We start from the raw sequence: 19,791 nt of genomic DNA, 5'->3' as shown, positions 1-19,791 counted from the left end.
TACATCCAAACTAGAGAATTAAGAAGATTATCTGGATCCTGCATTGGACTGGATTTTTTTAAAAGCTATTGAGATATAACTGACGTATCATAGAATTCACCCACTCAACATGTGTAGTTCAGTATCTCTTAGAGAGGTGTAACGGTGACTACAGTCAATTTTAGAGCATTTCCATCACCCCCTAAAAGAAACCCTGCATCCCTTAGCCGCCACCCATGGCCTCCCATCTCCCTCAGCCCCAGGCAACCCCCAGTCTAATATCTGTCTCTCTAGACAAGCCTGTCCTCGGTATTTTATATAAATGGAATCATGCAGTATGCTCCTTTGGGATTAGCTTTGCTCATTTGATGTCATGTTTTCACAGTTCATCCATGTGATAACAAGTATCAGTTCTTCCGTTTCTGTTGGTTGTCACAGTAAGCTAAGCCATGTATCCATCATCACTAGATGGAGCTTTGGGTTGTTTCCGCTTTGGGGCTATTAATAATGCTGTTGTGGACACTGATTTCCATGATTCTGTGTGCACATGTTTTTATTTCCCTGTGGTTGGATCTTATCCTCAGAGTTAGCTGGCTGATTTCACCTTTCCTTGGCCCTTGCTCAGACTGTCCTTTCTGTCTTTACAGTTTCTTTTCCTCTTGGGTAGTCCTTCATTATTTCAGACCTGGCGCCGTCTCTCCTCCGTCATGGAGCTTTCCTGACTATCCAGCTCTTTGAGCCTTTTCACATCAGCGCTTGTTACCTAGGCTCTGAGGAACAGTTTAGCCCCTGATTTTACACTATTGACATTTCTTCCATGAGGGGGAATCTTGGCTAAGTATACATTGGTGTAACAGGGAATATTTATTGATGTGCATAGCACTTGTCTTGCATAAATGGACAGTAACAAAGGATTACAAGAATGAGGCATTTTTTGTTGTTGCTGTTCAGAAGAATGTGTGGATCATCTCTGTAAACTGTTAGGAAATGGGATTTCTTTAACTTTGCAAATAATTCTGTTTGGAATGCAATTCAAATTAGCAAAACGTCTTTGTACTTCAGAAAAAGGCTTATGGGATTAGAATCCATATTTACAAGATTTATTAATTAGAGTCTTATTCTCATAGTCTTCTTTTGGAAGGGATTTATTAACTTAGCCCTGCGAAGTCACTTCAGTCGTGTCCGACTCTGTGCGACCCCATAGATGGCAGCCCACCAGGCTCCCCCGTCCCTGGGATTCTCCAGGCAAGAACACTGGAGTGGGTTGCCATTTCCTTCTCCAATGCATGACAGTACAGTATCCCTCAAACTTCTTTAAAATCCTGGGACATTAAGATGGGGGGAGGAGTAAGAGACATTCTACTAAGAGGTGACTTGTAGTCATTTTATGGAGGAAAGATAGAAAAATATTATTGTAGGACCATAAAAGAGTGTAAAACCAAGTGCAATTGTTGTGTGACAAAGATGACAGTGAAGAACATATTTTGTGACTCTTGGTGGTGAGAACATCTTTCTTGATTCTCTGAGTAATCCCTGGTCCTACATTCTACAATACAGATACCATCGTATTTATTTCATCCTGGGTTTGAGTTAGGCTGTGCTCAGTCCACTTTCTTCACTAGCAAACACTATCTTTATATTCTTGAAGACTGATGATTTTCCAGCAGAGCTGGAAACTGCATCTTCAAAAGGTCTGTACCTGGATGCAAAAAATCAAGTTTTTCAACAGGAGTTATTATCTATGAAACTAGTGCAAATGAAATGTAAAAAACTAGAGAGAAGAGAAAGAAGTTGGAGCAAGAAGTAGTGACCCTCAGAAGTCATATAGAAGTGAATATGATAGAACACGGTCAAGTAGAGCAATGTCAACAGGAGAGTGAAGAAAGAGCGAGACAGGATCTCGTAGAGAAATTAAGAGAAGTCACCATGTTTTGCAGATTACTTTGTTGGTCTGTCCTGTGCTTGAGTTCACTCTCCCTGCACAGTACATTTTGGATGTGTACCGCGTAGGTGTTTCCTCTGCCTCCCTTAGAGCAGTTAGTTTTGTAGATTTCTGGAAGGAAGGGAGGCGCTTGTTTTCCCTTTAAATATTTCCATTTCCATCACAGTTATCACTAAATTGACCTTTCAGAATGATTCTCACTAGAGAATCCTTTTACTTATAAGACCAATTGGTAAAAAACAAGACCATTAGGAAGAAAAGAAAATATTGTGGTTTAGAACTGGTACCATCCTCTTGAATTATTATCTTGTTCAATTTTTAAAATTTTAAGTTGATCCTCTTATTCTTTGAATTATCAGATTATAGAAGTACTACTGTAACAGTGATTCCACTTTAATTTTATAATTCAGATTTAATTCACTTCACATTAACAATAATTGTTTTAAACTTCCGCTCTCTCTCTTTTTTTTTCACCCTTGAAATCGCTCTCTGAATCACTGACTCAAAACTAAAGGGAATAAATGTAATTTTCCAGGTTAATGATTATTTTAAAAATGTTATCTTTTTCAATTTGCCTTAGACACAAGCTGGATTTCAACAGATGGAAGTCAGAATTAAAGACTTGGAATCTGAACTCTCCAAAATGAAAAGTTTGCAAGAAGATTCTAATAAAGCAGAGTTGGAAAAATATAAGCAACTCTACCTAGTAGAATGTGAACTTATAAAGTTATTGGAAGATAAACTAGACAAGTAAGTCAAAACACAGAATCACAGAAACGAAATTTAGTTCATTGATTTGTCTCTAAAGCGTAATTTTTATAGAGTGGGGCATGAGATTCGTAGGAAGGGAAAGCTAACTAGATGGCCACTGCTAAGGGGGCGCCCTAAGACCGACTGTTAGCACTGTGTCAAGGCTTCCCACACTGTGCACAGGCGTGCTTATGAAACAGGGGAAATGAACACATGGGTTAGAGGCAGGGTAAGTCACAAAGTGGCTAAAAGTAATGTAGTGACCCGACTGAGGGGTGTGGAGGATGGAAAGGGCAGATCCCACCGGCAGTGCCCAGTCCAGGCTTCCCCACTATCTGAAAGCAGAGCGCTCCTAGGAAGCCTTTCAAAAGCCAAAGCAGCATAAAGCAAAGAAGCAGGGACCTGAGGACACATTCTGCTAGTCGATACATAACATGAATATGCACAAGTGAAGCACAGGTGCTCCCAGACGGGGCTTAGGGCTGTGGCGACTTGATGCTGAGATGTGGGGTGTGGCTTCCCGGGAAGGAGCTCAGTGGGGCCAGTCTCCCTGCTTGGGGAGCACGATGCCTCTCACTGTAAAACGTACACTGAACACTGTTTAGAGTTTTGGCTTTTTAAATGAGACCAGAAATTGTCTTCAGATTTTTTAATTTTTTTGATCATCAAAAACAGGTACTGACATAGGCCCTTCGGAGAAGTGAAGTAACATAAAGTGAACTTTGGAAAAGCAGGGGATACTTGTAATTGTTCCTGGGGCTGTTTTAGCTCTTTTCAGCCTTAGCCTTTGACTTTCTCGTCCTCCCTTGAGATTGTGGCTCTAGGTGATTCCTCAGAGCCAAAAGCTGAATTTCTCTGAGGTCATGAGTGAAACATGTATACAAGGGTGGTGAAAGGAAGCACTTGAACGTGGCTTTGTGGCATGGGGTGTTTCTTCATCCCTGAACTGTTTCCTGGAGGCAGGTTTGTCCCAGAGGCAGCAGGTGTCCGTGTGAGGCCACCTCCCTTTCTCTCGGATGCCCTTTCTCTCCTCTCCCAACTGTGCCTTGTTACTTGAGGAGCCCCAGACACATGTGTACTTCTTTAGAGCAAGATTACAACTGTTATTGTTTACAGGAGGTCTGCTCTGTGTTTTCAGTGTTCAAATAATTTAATGGGAATTCCATTTACTATATGGCAACTTAAATATGCAGATAATTTATGAAAACATGAATGAAATTGGTGTTTTCCATCTTACCCAGGACTCATCAGAGGCTGGCAGTGGTCAGCGCCAAACTTCAGGTGGAGAAGCAGCAGAACAGATCTTTCTTCAACACTGTTAGCATGAGGCCAGTCCTGGAGCCCCCTTGTGTTGGAAATTTCAATAATCCTTTAGTGCTCAACGGAAATCTTACTCCAAGAGCAAACTTAAGGTTTTCTACCTCAATTCCACGCCCTTCGAATAATAGCATGGAGACTTACTTGACCAAGGTTAGTTCTATTATCTTTTTTCCACTGGGTTTCAGATTTCTGATATTAATGATCCTTGTTTGTAATTTGGTGAACTTCTGAGTTATTTATTTGACTTATGCACACTAAGTAAAAGCCATCATTAACTGTGCTAATCAAGGAGACATTTAATGATTTTTTTGGTCCTAGATCTCTCGTTTTTAAGAGATACTTTTTAAATTTCTTGAAAAGCTGCATTGAAATTCTACTTTAGAAATGAAATCTTATTGCCTAGTAACTGAAAGTATACTTTAAAATGTTTGACTTTCTAATTGATTTCACTTTGGCAGTGGTTCATAATCATTTCTGAGCTTTGCTGCACCCACCGCAGTTTATCTACCCCTAAGCATAAGTGAAAAGGCAATGGCACCCCACTCCAGTACTCTTGCCTGGAAAATCCCATGGACAGAGGAGCCTGGTAGGCTCCATGGGGTCGAGAAGAGTCAGACATGACTGAGCGACTTCCCTTTCACTTTTCACTTTCATGCATTGGAGAAGGAAATGGCAACCCACACCAGTGTTCTTGCCTGGAGAATCCCAGGGATGGGGGAGCCTGGTGGGCTGCCATCTATGGGGTAGCACAGAGTCGGACACGACTGAAGCGACTTAGCAGCAGCAAACATAAGTGAATCACTGGCATCTAAACACTAACCACATATGGATGTTTTTTTATTTGAAAGAATCCTGGATAAATCCTTTTTATGAATTAAACAAACTTGTAATACTAAATCAAAAGATTAATTTCTGGTTTTAGGTTAACATCTTTTGTTATTTTCTTGTACAAGAGTATGTCTTTAATTGCTATTTTACTTATAGAATTTTGATTTAAATTTCTAAAAACTATCGTGCTGAGCAGTTGTAGAATGATTCTAAATTTGTAGTTAATGCAAACATTTAAAAATTATAAATGAAGCTCACTTTATCTCAATCTTGACATCATCTGGATGGATGGTATCTAAGATAGCAATGATGGGGAGTCTTTAAATTGCAACCAGTTTTCATTGTGTAATCATTGTGGTTAAAATATCCATTTCAGTCAGCGCACACGGGTTTATCGTTTTGATGGTGTTTTCATGATGTTGGTGATGCAGAGAAAAGTAGCCCTTGTTAAATGCAATCTCAACCTCTTTTCTCATTTGGCTTCTTGCCATCATAGAAGAGCAACCTAAAGTTTCTTCGACAGCACTGTGGCTATGTTGGGTCTTAGTACTTGAGAGCCGTGAAATTGGAGGATGTGCTTTAGCTGTGCAGTCACAGCGGGCCTCTAAACACTTCATCCCAAGTCAGATACTTCCCCATGCAGGCCTAAGGGGAGGAAGCAAATGCTTGACCCCCGTCCCAGACATAGGCAGCCTACTGCACACCCAAGTTCACAGTACTGTGGGCACCGACATCTTTTCAAAGAAGAGATTTGGAACCAAGCAAGCACTTCTTAGTTCCTTGTCCCAAACTCACCTGTTAGATAAATCTCCTCTCTTCTCATATGGAGGGTAGGAGTATAAGTCTTCACCTTGAAACTTCAGGCTGAGGAAATGAAGTTCAACTGTAATTTCTGACCAGATTTAGATTATAATTGAGATTACACTCATGCTTTTTGTGTAAACTAATGATGACAGCTTGGATAGAAGTATGCTAGACAGTAAAGACGGATAAGGCGATGGCACCCCACTCCAGTACTCTTGCCTGGAAAATCCCATGGACGGAGGAGCCTGGTAGGCTGCAGTCCATGGGGTCGAGAAGAGTTGGACACGACTGAGCGACTTCACTTTCACTTTTCACTTTCATGCATTGGAGAAGGAAATGGCAACCCACTCCAGTGTTCTTGCCTGGAGAATGCCAGGGAGTGGGGAGCCTGGTGGGCTGCCCTCTATGGAGTCGCATAGAGTTGGACATGACTGAAGTGACTTAGCAGCAGCAGCAGCAGACAGTAAAGAGAGATCTGTTGCGTGTTTTAAATTTTGTTCTAAATAACCCAAAATGTGGATAATTCATTGTTGACTGATTTTAGTTAACCAGGTTTTATCTGGAGAAAATGAACATCCTTTTAAGGACAAATCTCTTCAGTTTTGGCCTGCTGATTCAAATAAAGATTTTTTCCTTCAAGTTCTCTGTCCTGTTTTTAAAAAATATTTTTCCTTTCTAAATTAACTATATCAACTGCTACAAATAGGAGTTTGATATTGATTTATTCTTATTTATGCATTTAAAGTGCATAATTTAGTTAGAAAGTCATGTCATGCCACAAGCACTGTTCAATTATATAGGAAGGATTTATATATTCATTTTGTCTATGTTATAGTTAAAAATCTATGTGTTTTTTCTTTACCTGAGAAAGTAGCTGGCCCAGGACTCAGTAAGAATGCCATTGGCTTTGTTACTTCTTTTGTAGAGTTAGGAACTTTGAGTAAATCAGTGAGTCTCATACCTTACAAAAGTTTTTTTCTGCAAAGATGATTTGGGAGAATGGCATTGAAACATGAATAATATCATATATGAAACGAGTCGCCAGTCCAGGTTTGATGCACGATACTGGATGCTTGGGGCTGGTGCACTGGGACGACCCAGAGGGATGGTACGTGGAGGGGGGAAGGAGGAGGGTTCAGGATAGGGAACACGTGTATACCTGTGGCGGATGCATGTTGATATATGGCAAAACCAGTACAATATTGTAAAGTTAAAAATAAAATAAAATATATTAAAAAAAAAAAGAAAACAACCTTTCTTCTAAAAAAAACTTCTGCGTGGAACCGTGTTACATAAAGTGGAGACAAGTATAGAACCGTTTAGCTCAAGAGTGGGCAGAGCCCCTGCAGCTGGGACTTCTCTGTTCCTCAACCCTGCAGCGACCCCTGGGGGACCTTCCCCTTCTGTGGGACGTAGTTCGGAAACTAACACTGATGAGAGAATCCTTCTCGCTAAACGTCTTCAGAATTAAGTCTTGCTGGCACGTTGTTTTCTTGTATATAATTTTCTCACCTTTCTTTGTTTTTGTAAAATGGAAAAGTTTAAAGAAAATCACAGATGTGTTCTCCTTATTAACATTCGACTCAAACTACTTCCTCTATTTGAACAGGATCCTCACCTAGAAATCAAAATAAAGTGTCGGAAGTACATATTTAGGCCAGGAGCTTTTAGGGGAGAAGATAGTAATCTTGTGGGTCATTCCGAGGATTATGGGTCATTCCCTAATTCTTTGAAATTATGTGTACTTGATAGACTGATATTTACTGTACTTTTTATCAGATTAATCTAAATAGCATTCCATATATATGTTCTGTGTTATCTATAAGCAGAATAAGTAGGAATTCATTTTCTTTTATTTGTGTGATTTTTTTCCTACTGAGGTAGTCTTCAGGTTAGGTCTAGTCTCTAAAACTATTATTTAAAAGTAACATTTAATAAGTTATCAACATATAACTTGTTTATCTTAAAGATAAATATTTGACTTATTTCAGATGCGGCGGGAGTTGGACAGGAGTATAGCTAGAGCACTAAGAGAAGGTATGTTGCCAAAATGTATGAATTAAATTTAGACATTGATTTCTGAAATACACTGTAAACAATAAATGGCGTCTCTTTCCATTGTTTGGATAACAGATGCTGTGTTAAATATTGTTTTATATACATAGCTAATGAAAAATGTGAAAGCATGAGCAGTCATAGTGAAAAATATCCTTCTTCATTTATTCATCATGTACCATAGCTTGAGAAACAGTCTCTGAAGGTCTGTGTATTTCTTTTTATTTCTAGCTGTATCCTTCTTCTACTTCCTCCATCCCTGTGGAGCTGTCTTCCTACACCCTGACACGATTCTCAGAAAACGTGCCACTCATCAGCTTCTCAAGTGTCTGGTAGTGGTTAAGGCTAGGAAACCCAGACTCAAGCAGTCACGTTTGTGTAGCTGTCACTTGGTGGTGACTTTAAAATTTCTCTGCCACTAGATACGTCACCAGTTTATCTTTTACCCTCGGGAAATGCTCCAAACACCCACGTCAATTTGGGTCCTGCCAAAGTAGTTGGCCTTATCTCTTTACCAGCTTACTCTGCCGCTTAGCTCTGCATCTAACCAGCCAGACTGTGTAGGATCCCACACATTTGCTTGCTCACCTCCGGTCTCTGTACGGGCTTCTCCCCTCCGTCTCTTGCACTTTTTCCCATCCTTCAGGTAGCTACATAAATATCACCTCCACCAGAAAGCTGGCAGTATTGACACAAAGCTGGCTTCCCCTCCTGAGTGTTCCTTGTGCCGTCTTTTATATCTTAGTATTTGTGACTCTGTATGGAAACTGCCTGTTTGTCTGTTTTTCCAGTTTAGGGCATATCATTTTTCGGGGTGGACTGGGTCACCTTCATCTTGTAATTCCAGCGCTTGTCACAGAACCTTTGCATGAATACATGAGTATTCATCATTTCACTCAATTGCATAAGTACATGAATGAAGAATGAGAAAACCAGGAGCTCTGATACTGAGCCCCACATGCGACCATAAGCAGATTAGAAAATTGTACTCTTGATTAGTATTTTGTGTTGTGTCATCTATAGATATATTTCATTTTTCAGAATACTAGGAAAGGTCTCAGGGTTTTTTGTTTGTTTACGAATCTTAGTTAACCCAAATGTTTTAGGTAAAGAATATAATTCTTTCCTTTTCTTTCAGTTGATCCTCAGTTTGCATCTGATGCCTTTAGAGTGTCTTCTCGAGGATCTACAGATGGGTCAAATGTGTGTGATGACCTACTTTTGTAAACAGAAGAACAAGATATACAGATTTGGAAGGAAAAATACATGATTCAGAAAGATAAATAGTAAAAGTTTCTCTACTGAACCATTTCCATGCTATTTCGTTGTTTCCCATTAAACATGATGAGAAAATCTTTATTAAAGGAAGATATTTTTGTATTATGTGTGTATGATGAAAATTTATATAGCATTTTAAGTGATGTCTCTCTGCATCTAACTTAGTTTTTAGCATTTAAACATCAGCACTGTTGAGTTTTCCATATTCTAAGTGATAGTGTTAGTCACTCATTCGTGTCTGACTCTGTGCGACCCCAGGGACTGTAGCCCACCAGGTTCCTCTGTCCATGGAATTCTCCAGGCTAGAATACTGGAGTGGGGAGCCATTCCCTTCTCCAGGAGATCTTCCAGACCGTGGGATCAAACTTGGGTCACGTGCATTGCAGGTGGATTCTTTACCATTTGTGCCACCAGGGATGCCCTTTACAAACTCACAATGAGCCCTAATACCAGCTGTTTAAACAGCACCCAAAGAGCCAGACTTGTCTTTAATTTTTAGTGGTGTTGATTGATAGCTTTTTTGTATTTTCCAGTTTTTATCACTATATATAGACCTAAAGATTTAGATACTGCTGTATGGCTTCCGTCAATCTTTTGATGTATTACAGTTGTTAATAGTGGCATAAAACTTGCTATATATAACTTTAAACACAGATTCATAGGCGTTTTCTCATGGAGAAATAAGATTTGCCTGAGTTTTTGCCTTTTAAATGAATTAACTTTTTATAATTTTTGTTTTTAATTAGAGGATAATTACTTTACAATATTGTGATGGTTCCTGCCAAACATTGACCTGAATTGGCATAGGTATGCGTATGGCCCCTGCCTCTTGAACCTTCCTCCCACCTCCCTCCCCATTCCACCCCTCTAGGTTGTCACAAAGCACCAACTTTGGGTTCCCTGCATCATACAGCAAATTCCAAAAAGACACATGTACCCCAGTGTTCATTGCAGCACTACTTACAGTAGCTAGGACATGGAAGTAACCTAGATGTCCATCAACAGATGAATGGAGAAAGAAGCTGTGTATTATTCAACTATAGAAAGGAATGCTTTTGAGTCAGTTTTAATTGACTTGATTTACTTTTGGAGACAGTGTTAAAATTAGAGAAAGTTCCTCTCGATAAATAAGATTTGCCTAAGACTTTTCACCTTATCTTTACCTATCTACCAATCTATCTATTTTTGCTTTGCTTTTTGGAAAAAGTCTTAGAAGACTTTTTTTTGGAGAAAGCACCAGACAAACAGACATTATCACAAAAGTCCCCTAACTCCCATATATCCTCCTAAGGTACCATTTATCCTTCCTAAATGTTATTTGTTCTCCCATAAGTGCCTCGCTCAAGTCACCTGTTATTCAGAAGATGCCTTTTTCTCCTACTCCCTATCATTTATGAAGTAGTATATCAACTCCCAGTAATTCCATTAATGCTGAAGAAGCTGACATTGAACGCTCTATGAAGACCTACAAGACCTTCTGGAGCTAACACCCAAAAGATATGTCCTTTTCATTGTAGGGGACTAGAATGAAAAAATAGGAAGTCACGAGATACCTGGAGTAATAAGCAAATTTGGCCTGGGAGTCCAAAATGAAGCCAGGCAAAGGCTAACAGAGTTTTGCCAAGGGAGCGCACTGGTCATAGCAAACACCCTCTTCCACCTACACAAGACAAGACTCTACACATGGACATCACCGGATGGTCAATACTGAAATCAGGTTGATTACATTCTTTGCAGCCATTCAGGTATGACCTAAATCAAATCCCTTATGATTATACAGTAGAAGTGACAAATAGATTTAAGTGATTAGATCCGATAGAGTGCCTGAAGAACTATGGACAGAGGTTCATGACATTGTACAGGAGGCAGTGATCAAGACCATCCCCAAGAGAAAGAAATGCCAAAAGGCAAAATGGTTGTCTGAGGAGGGCTTACAAATAGCTGAGAAAAGAAGAGAAGCTAAAGGCAAAGGAAAAAAGGAAAGATATACCCTCCTCAATACCAAGTTCCAAAGAATAGCAAGGAGAGATAGGAAAGTCTTCCTCAGTGATCAGTGCAAAGAAATAGAGGAAAACAATAGAATAGGAAAGACTAGAGATTTCTTCAAGAAAATTAGAGATACCAAAGAAACATTTCATGCAAAGATGGGTGCAATAAAGGACAGAAATGGTATGGACCTAACAGAAGCAGAAGGTATTAAGAAGAGGTGGCAAAAATGCACAGAAGAACTGTACAAAAAAAGATCTTCATGACCCAGATAACCACAAAGGTGTGATCACTCATCTAGAGCCGGACATCCTGGAATGTGAAGTCATGGCCTTAGGAAGCATCACTATGAACAAAGCTAGTGGAGGCGATGAAATTCCGGTTGAGCTATTTCAAATCCTAAAAGATGATGCTATTACAGTGCTGCACTCAATATGTCAGCAAATTTGGAAAACTCAGCAGTGGCCACAGGACTGGAAAAAGGTCCGTTTTCATTCCAGTCCCAAAGTTCGAACTACCGCACAATTGCACTCATCTCACGCGCTAGCAAAGTAATCCTCAAAATTCTCCAGGCCAGGTTTCAACAGTATGTGAACCTTGAACTTCCAGATGTTCAAGCTGGATTTAGAAAAAGCAGAGGAACTAGAGATCAAATTGCCAACATTCAGTGGATCATCAAAAAAACAAGAGAGTTCCAAAAAAACATCTACTTCTGCTTTATTGACTACACCAAAGCATTTGACTGTGTAGATCAAAAAAAAACTCTGGAAAATTCTTAAAGAGATGGGAATACCCGATCACCTGACCTGCATCTAAGAAATCTGTATGCAGGTCAAGAAACAATAACTGGACATGGAACAACAGACTAGTTCCAAATCAGGAAAGGAGTACGTCAAGGCTGTTTATTGTCACCCTGCTTATTTAACTTATATGCAGAGTACATCATACTAAATGCTGGGCTGGATGAAGCACAAGCTGAAATCAAGATTGCTGGGAAAATATCAATAATCTCAGATATGCATATGACACTGCCCTTATGGCAGAAAGTGAAGAAAAACTAAAGAGCATCTTGATGAAAGTGAAAGAGAAGAGTGAAAAAGTTGGCTTAAAACTCAACATTCAGTTTGCATTCCCACCAGCAGTGTAAGAGGGTTCCCTTTTCTCCACACCCTCTCCAGCATTTATTGCTTGTAGACTTTTGGATAGCAGCCATTCTGACTGGCATGAAATGGTACCTCAAAGTGGTTTTGATTTGCATTTCTCTGATAATGAGTGATGTTGAGCATCTTTTCATGTGTTTGTTAGCCATCTGTATGTCTTCTTTGGAGAAATGTCTATTTAGTTCTTTGGCCCATTTTTTGATTGGGTCATTTATTTTTCTGGAGTTGAGCTGTAGGAGTTGCTTGTATATTTTTGAGATTAGTTGTTCGTCAGTTGCTTCATTTGCTATTATTTTCTCCCATTCTGAAGGCTGTCTTTTCACCTTGCTTATAGTTTCCTTTGTTGTGCAAAAGCTTTTAAGTTTAATTAGGTCCCATACAGTGTGGAGATTCCTTAAAAAACTGGAAATAGAACTGCTGTATGATCCAGCAATCCCACTGCTGGGCATACACACTGAGGAAACCAGAGGGGAAAGAGACACGTGTACCTAGATGTCCATCAGCAGATGAATGGATAAGAAAGCTGTGGTACATATACACAATGGAGTATTACTCAGCCATTAAAAAGAATACATTTGAATCAGTTCTAATGAGGTGGATGAAACTGGAGCCTATTATACAGAGTGAAGTAAGCCAGAAATAAAAACACCAATACAGTATACTAATGCATATATATGGAATTTAGAAAGATGGTAACAATAACCCTGTGTACGAGACAGCAAAAGAGACACTGATGTATAGAACAGTCTTATGCACTCTGTGGGAGAGGGAGAGGGTGGGAAGATTTGGGAGAATGGCATTGAAACATGTATAATATCATGTAGGAAACGAGTCGCCAGTCCAGGTTCGATGCACGATACTGGATGCTTGGGGCTGGTGCACTGGGACGACCCAGAGGGATGGTATGGGGAGGGAGGAGGGAGGAGGGTTCAGGATGGGGAACACATGTATACCTGTGGTGGATTCATTTCGATATTTGGCAAAACTAATACAATATTTTAAAGTTTAAAAATAAAATAATTACAAATAAAAAAATAAAATAAAAACTAAAAAACACAAAAAACTCAACATTCAGTAAACTAAGATAGCATTTGGTCCCGTCACTTCACTGCAAATAGATGGAGAAACAATGGAAACAGTAAAAGACTTTATCTTTTTGGGCTCCAAAATCTCTGCAGATGGTGACTGCAGCCATGAAATTAAAAGATGCTTGCTCCTTGGAAGAAAATATATGACCAACCTCGACAGCATATTAAAAAGCAGAGACATTACTTTGCCAACAAAGGTCCATCTGGTCAAAGCTATGGTTTTTCCAGTGGTGATGTATGTATGTGAGAGTTGGACTGAAAAGAAAGCTGAGCACCAAAGTATTGATGTTTTGACCTGTGGTGTTGGAGAAGACTCTTGAGAGTTCCTTGGACTGCAAGGAGATCCAACAAATCAGTCCTAAAGGAAATCAGTCCTGAATATTCATTGGAAGGACTGATAGTGAAGCTGAAACTCCAATACTTTGGCCATCTGATTTGAGGAACTGACTAACTGGAAAAGATCCTGATGCTGGGAAAGATTGAAGGTGGGAGGAAAAGGGGATGAGAGATGAGATGGTTAGATGGCATCACTGACTCGATGCACATGAGTTTGAATAAGTTCCGGGAGTTGGTGATGGACAGCGAAGCCTGGCGTGCCGCAGTCCGTGGGGTCGCAAAGAGTCAGACACGGCTGAGCTACTGAACTGAACTGACTGCTACCAACCCCCAGTTGTAGTCACCCCTTACAGTCACATTTCTTTGTGAACCTCTGCATGTTATTGTTTTGTTGCTCAGTCGTGTCCAATTCTTTATGACCCCATGGACTGCAACATGCCTTGCTTCCCTGTCCTTCACCATCTCCCAGAGTTTGCTTAAACTCACGTCCATCGAATCAAACATGCCATCTAATCATCTCATCTTCTGTCACCCCCTTCTCTCCAGCTCTCAGTCTTTCGCAGCATCAGGGTCTTTTACAATAAGTTGATTCTTCGCATCAAGTGGCCAAAGTATTGGAGCTTCAGCATCAGTCTTTCCAATGAATATTCAGGGTTGATTTCTTTTAAGATTGACTGGCTTGTTTTCCTTGTTGTCTAAGGGACTCTCAAGAGTCTTCTCCAGCACCACAGTTTGAAAGCATCAGTTCTTCAGCGCTCAGCCTTCTTTATGGTCCAACTCACACATGTGTACATGACTCCTGGAAAGCTTGAATCTTTTGGAGATTAAATCTCCTGTCAGTTGCATCATTTGCAAATATTGTCCCCCATTCTGTGGGTTTTCTTCTCTCTTGTTTACGATATCCTGTGCTGTACAAAAGCTTGTAAGTTTAATGAGGTCCCATGTGCTTATTTTTGTTTTTATTTTCATTACTCTTAGAGGTGGGTCAAAAAAGATATTGCTATAATTTGTGGCAGAGAGTGTTCTGCCTATGTTCTCGTTTAAGAGTTTTATAATGTCTATCCTTACATTTTGGTCTTTAATCCATTTTGAGTTTGTTTCTGTGGATGGTGTTAGGGAGTGTTCTGATTTCATTCTTATACGTGTAGCTGTCCAGTTTTCTCAGCACTGCTTATTGAGGAGGCTGTCTTTTCTCCACTGTATAGTCCTGCTCCCTTTGATTGCTATAGCTTGTAGTATACTCTGAAGTCAGGGAGCCTGATCCTGTCAGCTCCTGCTCTTCTTTCTCAAGATTGTTTTGGCTCTTCAGGGTGTTTTGTATTTCCACACACACTGTAAAATGTTTTGTTCTAGTTCTATGAGAAACACCATTGGTAATTTGATACAAATTGCATTGAGTCAGTAGATTGCTTTGGGTAGTATAGTTATTTCGACAGCAGGAAACGGTTTATTCAGAGTGGTTCTAGGTATGTGGTGGCCGCCTTGAATTAAATCAGATTCAATCAGATTCATTAAATCAGATCTGATTTTCCCAGCCTATGGCTCTTTGTGTCCTGCAGAAGGCACCAAATGACTGGCCAGAGCTCTGATGCTTTGGAAAACGTGAAATGTAATTTTAAAAGGCCAGCATCTTAAAGCATTCAGTGATCTGTCTGCGACCCTTCCCTTTGCTTCATTTTAGTGTGGCGTGGGTCAAAATGAGAAGCAGACAGGAAAAGGGTTGCCTCTCCTGGCATGTGGTAACATTGTGGAATATGGAAATGTGAGTCAAACACAGACACAGCCCCGTCAAACAGCACCTAAACACAGAGGACGGGAGTGTGTCCTTGGTCTTCTGAAAAGATTATACAGTAAAGAATGGAAGTGATGAAACATGCTTCAGAAACAAGGTAAAGAGAAAACATTTTAGAAAAAACCTATAAAAAGAATAAAAACTTGTAGATGAAAGAGAGAGGAGAGCTCAAGGGAGCATGAGACCAGGGAAGGTAGATGAAAGTACTGACATGGGAGCTCCCGGAGGCAAGATCCTAGTCCTCTATTTCTTGCAGTTATAATCACAATAAGTGAATTTCAGATGAATATCATAGTAGTGGACAAGAGAAAATACGCCAGGTCATCTGAAACCAATGGAATTCTTTATTTCAAGGGACTCTATATAATTTTTATATATTTTACATATATCTTACAGACTGCATTGTGTGTGTGTGTGTGTGTGTGTGTGTGTGTGTGTATATATCTGCTGCTGCTGCTGCTAAGTCGCTTCAGTCGTGTCTGACTCTGTGCGACCCCATAGACGGCAGCCCACCAGCCTCCCCCATCCCTGGGATTCTCCAGGCAAGAACACTGGAGTGGGTTGCCATTTCCTTCCCCAAAGCATGAAAGTGAAGAGTGAAAGTGAAGTCGTTCAGTCGTGTCCGACTCTTGGTGACCCCATGGACTGCAGCCTACCAGGCTCCTCCATCCAAGGGATTTTCCAGGCAAGAGTACTGGAGTGGGGTGCCATCGCCTTCTCCATATATCTATGTCTCTCTCTCTCTATATATATATATGACAATGTCAGGTGCTAAGTTTCAAATTTTCAGTGATACCAAAGAGTGTTGCAGGAATTTAGGAGGAAGTTGCATGGCTATGCACTTCTGTGGTCGGGAGAGAAGGACAGCAGCTCTGGGAGGGGCTGGGACATGGCCTGGGCCCTGACTGATGGGAAGTGAACAGGATATTTGAGATGAATGAACAGAACTCGCTTCCTATGCCAGTTGTTAAGCAAGGGCATTATGAACATCCATAAATCTAAAGAGTGGAAAAACATGGCCAGAGATTAAAAGAATAATCTTGCGAACTACCTTCAGAGGGGTTATAGTGGACGAGAAGCCACAAGTTCCTGGTTCAGCAACATCATCTCAGTGCTTTTTCAGTGTTCTGGTGCCAATAGCACCATTTTTAAAAAAAGTTTAATAAGTTAACAAATGATGGGAAAGCTTGACATGACATTTATTATATATATAATATATGTATCATATTGTATATATATCCTGCTTGATGCTTTAAAAAGTTAAAATTATGATCATAAGATACATGAAGGGTATAGACAATTAGCATCTTAAGACCAGTATCAGGACTATTTGAAACCAGAGGAGGAAGATTAGCCTCATTAAAAGTTAATTCTTATTTAATAAAGAGAGCTATATTCCTCAAGACTTACACTTAGACATATTGATTATTTTTAGCTATGTTTTCGGAGAAGGCAATGGCACCCCACTCCAGTACTTCTGCCTGGAAAATCCCATGGACGGAGGGGCCTGGTAGGCTGCATTCCATGGAGTCACCAAGAGTCGGACACGACTGAGCGACTTCACTTTCACTTTTCACTTTCATGCATTGGAGAAGGAAATGGCAACCCACTCCAGTGTCCTTGCCTGGAGAATCCCAGGGATGGGGGAGGCTGGTGGGCTGCCGTCTATGGGGTTGCACAGAGTCGGACACGACTGAAGCGACTTAGCAGCAGCAGCAGCAGCAGCAGCTATATTTTGCCTATCTCATTACATGAAAGAAATTTTAATCTAGATACTTTGTTTTCTTTACCCAGCTCTTCTTCCCCATCCCTCTTTCAAAGCATTAAAAGCAAAATACTTAAGCTGATTTTGTCCAGGAATTTTCACCATGCATGTAAAGTATCCTGCTCGTGGCCTCCCTGTGTGGTGTTTATTCCCTGGTACTTTACTGGCAGGTTTCTCTGAACCTTAACGTCTAGAACCCATGACCTGAAGTGCTGAGAGATCTCCCCCTTCAGTTCAGTTCCTCAGCTGTGTCCAGCTGTTTGCGACCCCATGGACTGCAGCACGCCAGGCCTCCCTGTCCATCACCAACTCCTGGAGTTTACTCAAACTCATGTCCATTGAGTCGGTCATGCCATCCAACCATCTCATCCTCTGTCGTCCCCTTCTCCTCTCTCCTTCAATCTTTCTCAGCATCAGGGTCTTTTCCAATGAGTCACTACTTCACATCAGGTGGCCAAAGTATTGGAGTTTCAGCTTCACTATCAGTCCTTCCAATGAATATTCAGGACTGATTTCCCTTAGGACAGACTGGTTTGATCTCCTTGCAGTCCAAGGGACTCTCAAGAGTCTTCAACACCACAGTTCAAAAGCATCAATTCTTCAGTGCTCAGCTTTCTTTATAGTCCAACTCTCACATCCACACATGACTACTGGAAATACATAGCTTTGACTAGACGGACCTTTTTGGCAAAGTAATGTCTCTGCTTTTTAATAGGCTCTCTAGGTTGGTCATAACTTTTCTTCCAAGGAGCAAGTGTCTTTTGATTTCATGGATGCAGTCACCATCTGCAGTGATTATGGGGCCCCAAAAAATAAAGTCAGCCACTGTTTCCATGTTTCCCCATCTATTTGCCATGAAGTGATGGGACCGGATGCCATGATCTTAGTTTTCTGAATGTTGAGTTTAAGCCAACTTTTTTACTCTCCTCTTTTCAGTTTCCTCAAGAGGCTCTTTAGTTCTTCTTCTCTTTCTGCCATAAGGGTGGTGTCATCTGCGTAAATGAGGTTATTCATATTTCTCCCAGCAATCTTGATTCCCACTTGTGCTTCATCCAACCCAACATTTCTCCTGATGTACTCTTCATGTAAGTTAAATAATCAGGGTGACAGTATACAGCCTTAACGTACTCCTTTCCCTGTAGGCAAAACATTTGATTTCTGCTCCCCTTGTCTTCCCATAAAAGGGAGTTTTGGATGATAATTTCCCAGGAAATCTCCAGTGGTTTTAAGACCAAAGACTGGTTTTGATGCTTTGTCTCATTCCTTCCAGCTGTTTTGAGTTCTGTTCTCCTTGGTTAACAGAGGCTTATAAAAATGCATTGGTTATTTTGCAGCTTCACAGGTAAGACAGCAGAGGCTTCCCAAGGGCCAATCCAGTTCCATTTGAGGCTGGACCAGTCATCCATGTGGTTGGCCTCTGGTTCTCATCAGCTGTCTTGTTCTGTGTAAAGTGAAGATGGTGTGTAGAGTGAAGGTACAGGCAGAATGCTTCACAGTTCCTGTGTTCCAAGAACAGAGATGCTCCGCCAGCTCACTCTTCAACCTTGTTCCCAGCAGGTATGACGGATTTGTTTGAGTTCTGAGCTGCTGTCAGAGTGGAGAGTCTGATTGGATCTCCATGCTAACCAAAATGTTCAGCACTGGTGCATCGCATATTGACTGATTTCTAACTTGAAGTCCTGGGGTCTTCCTGGAGGAAAGGACAGCAGGGACTTGCTCTTGTGTATTGCCAGTGGTGGTGTCTTAGATCGAATGCCTGCAAAGTTCCAAAATGTGACCCAAGTCAGGTGACCCAGCCCTCCTTCCCATGTAGTGAACAGCGTCGGGGATGTCTCTCCCCAGCGGTGGTACTTGAACTGTGTATTCTCATCTTCATCATGATAGTGTAGCGAACTTTTTGTGCTTGGCAATGAAAGATGGACAATTCAAACCAGATGATTATAATCCACGTGGCTCTGGATGTAATAAAAAACAGTCATATGATGAGACACAGTCTATTTCTTACACACACATTCCACTCATATATGTTTGATTTTAATTGTACTCTGCATCTAATTATAGTCCTTTCTTGACTAGTCCCACATCGTCATGGACCGTGGGGCCCAGAAAGACAGCTAGGCAGGCACCAAACTGACCCTCCACTGGGCGTTATTTGAGAGCTGATCATAAGGCTTCAAGTTCATGGCTGCAGTGGGTGCTGCCCCTACATCAGTAGCACAGAAACCTTCCTGTTGTACCAGAACGTCCATCTAAAAATGGGTAACATCAGTAGGAAGGCTGGGGCAGAGGGTAACACTGCCCTAGCAGGTTAACAGCCCTTGAAAACCAACCAATCTCAGGTCCCCTGGAAACTAGAGAGGCCTGTAGCTGTCATGAACAGGTCAGACCATGTATGAACTCACAGGAGACTCAGTCTGGCGTTCTGGGGATCAGAGCAGATGATTTAAAGTCTCTATATATCTGTGTGTTCTTTGAGAGAAAAGATTGGGGTGGAGAAGCAAACTGATCAAAAATTCTACGCTAAAGAAAATTAAACAGCTTTCTTTAGCCTTTAATATTCTGGTTTGATTGCAAATCTCTAAGAGGGGGAAATAAAAGGGAGCTTTTCCCAAATGTTTTTCAACTGTGATTCCATCTTCACTGGGAATCACTCAGATTTCAATATGCACAAATGCCCCCCCCCCAACCCCCACCCCAACCCAGTTTGG

At 40.9% G+C, this 19,791-nt stretch overlaps 1 protein-coding gene across 16 annotated transcripts in view; it reads left to right on the top strand.

Annotated features, from left to right (window-relative positions):
- LOC113903684 (ankyrin repeat domain-containing protein 26-like) overlaps nt 1–19,791 on the top strand; it is a 97,568-nt gene that overhangs the window by 56,367 nt on the left and 21,410 nt on the right. For 7 of the 16 annotated variants that reach the window (XR_003514247.1, XR_003514246.1, XR_003514245.1 and 4 more), the window contains exons 24-27: nt 2,502–2,671; nt 3,913–4,141; nt 7,615–7,660; nt 18,418–18,640. Coding sequence is in view for 8 of the 16 variants with exons in the window: in XM_027560241.1 (XP_027416042.1) it covers nt 2,502–2,671; nt 3,913–4,141; nt 7,615–7,660; nt 7,910–8,100 (636 nt within the window). In the remaining 8 variants the exon portion in view is untranslated. Of the gene's footprint in view, nt 1–2,501; nt 2,672–3,912; nt 4,142–7,614; nt 7,661–7,909; nt 8,793–8,816; nt 9,059–18,417; nt 18,641–19,791 lie in introns of those variants that run through there. The other 9 variants (XM_027560241.1, XM_027560237.1, XM_027560240.1 and 6 more) reach the window with 4 other exon arrangements.

The sequence above is a fragment of the Bos indicus x Bos taurus genome, chromosome 13, assembly GCF_003369695.1.
Source record: "Bos indicus x Bos taurus breed Angus x Brahman F1 hybrid chromosome 13, Bos_hybrid_MaternalHap_v2.0, whole genome shotgun sequence".
NCBI lineage: Eukaryota > Metazoa > Chordata > Mammalia > Artiodactyla > Bovidae > Bos > Bos indicus x Bos taurus.
The sequence above is the reverse complement of the archived record's forward strand: the minus strand, read 5'-3'. Positions and strand labels throughout refer to the sequence as shown.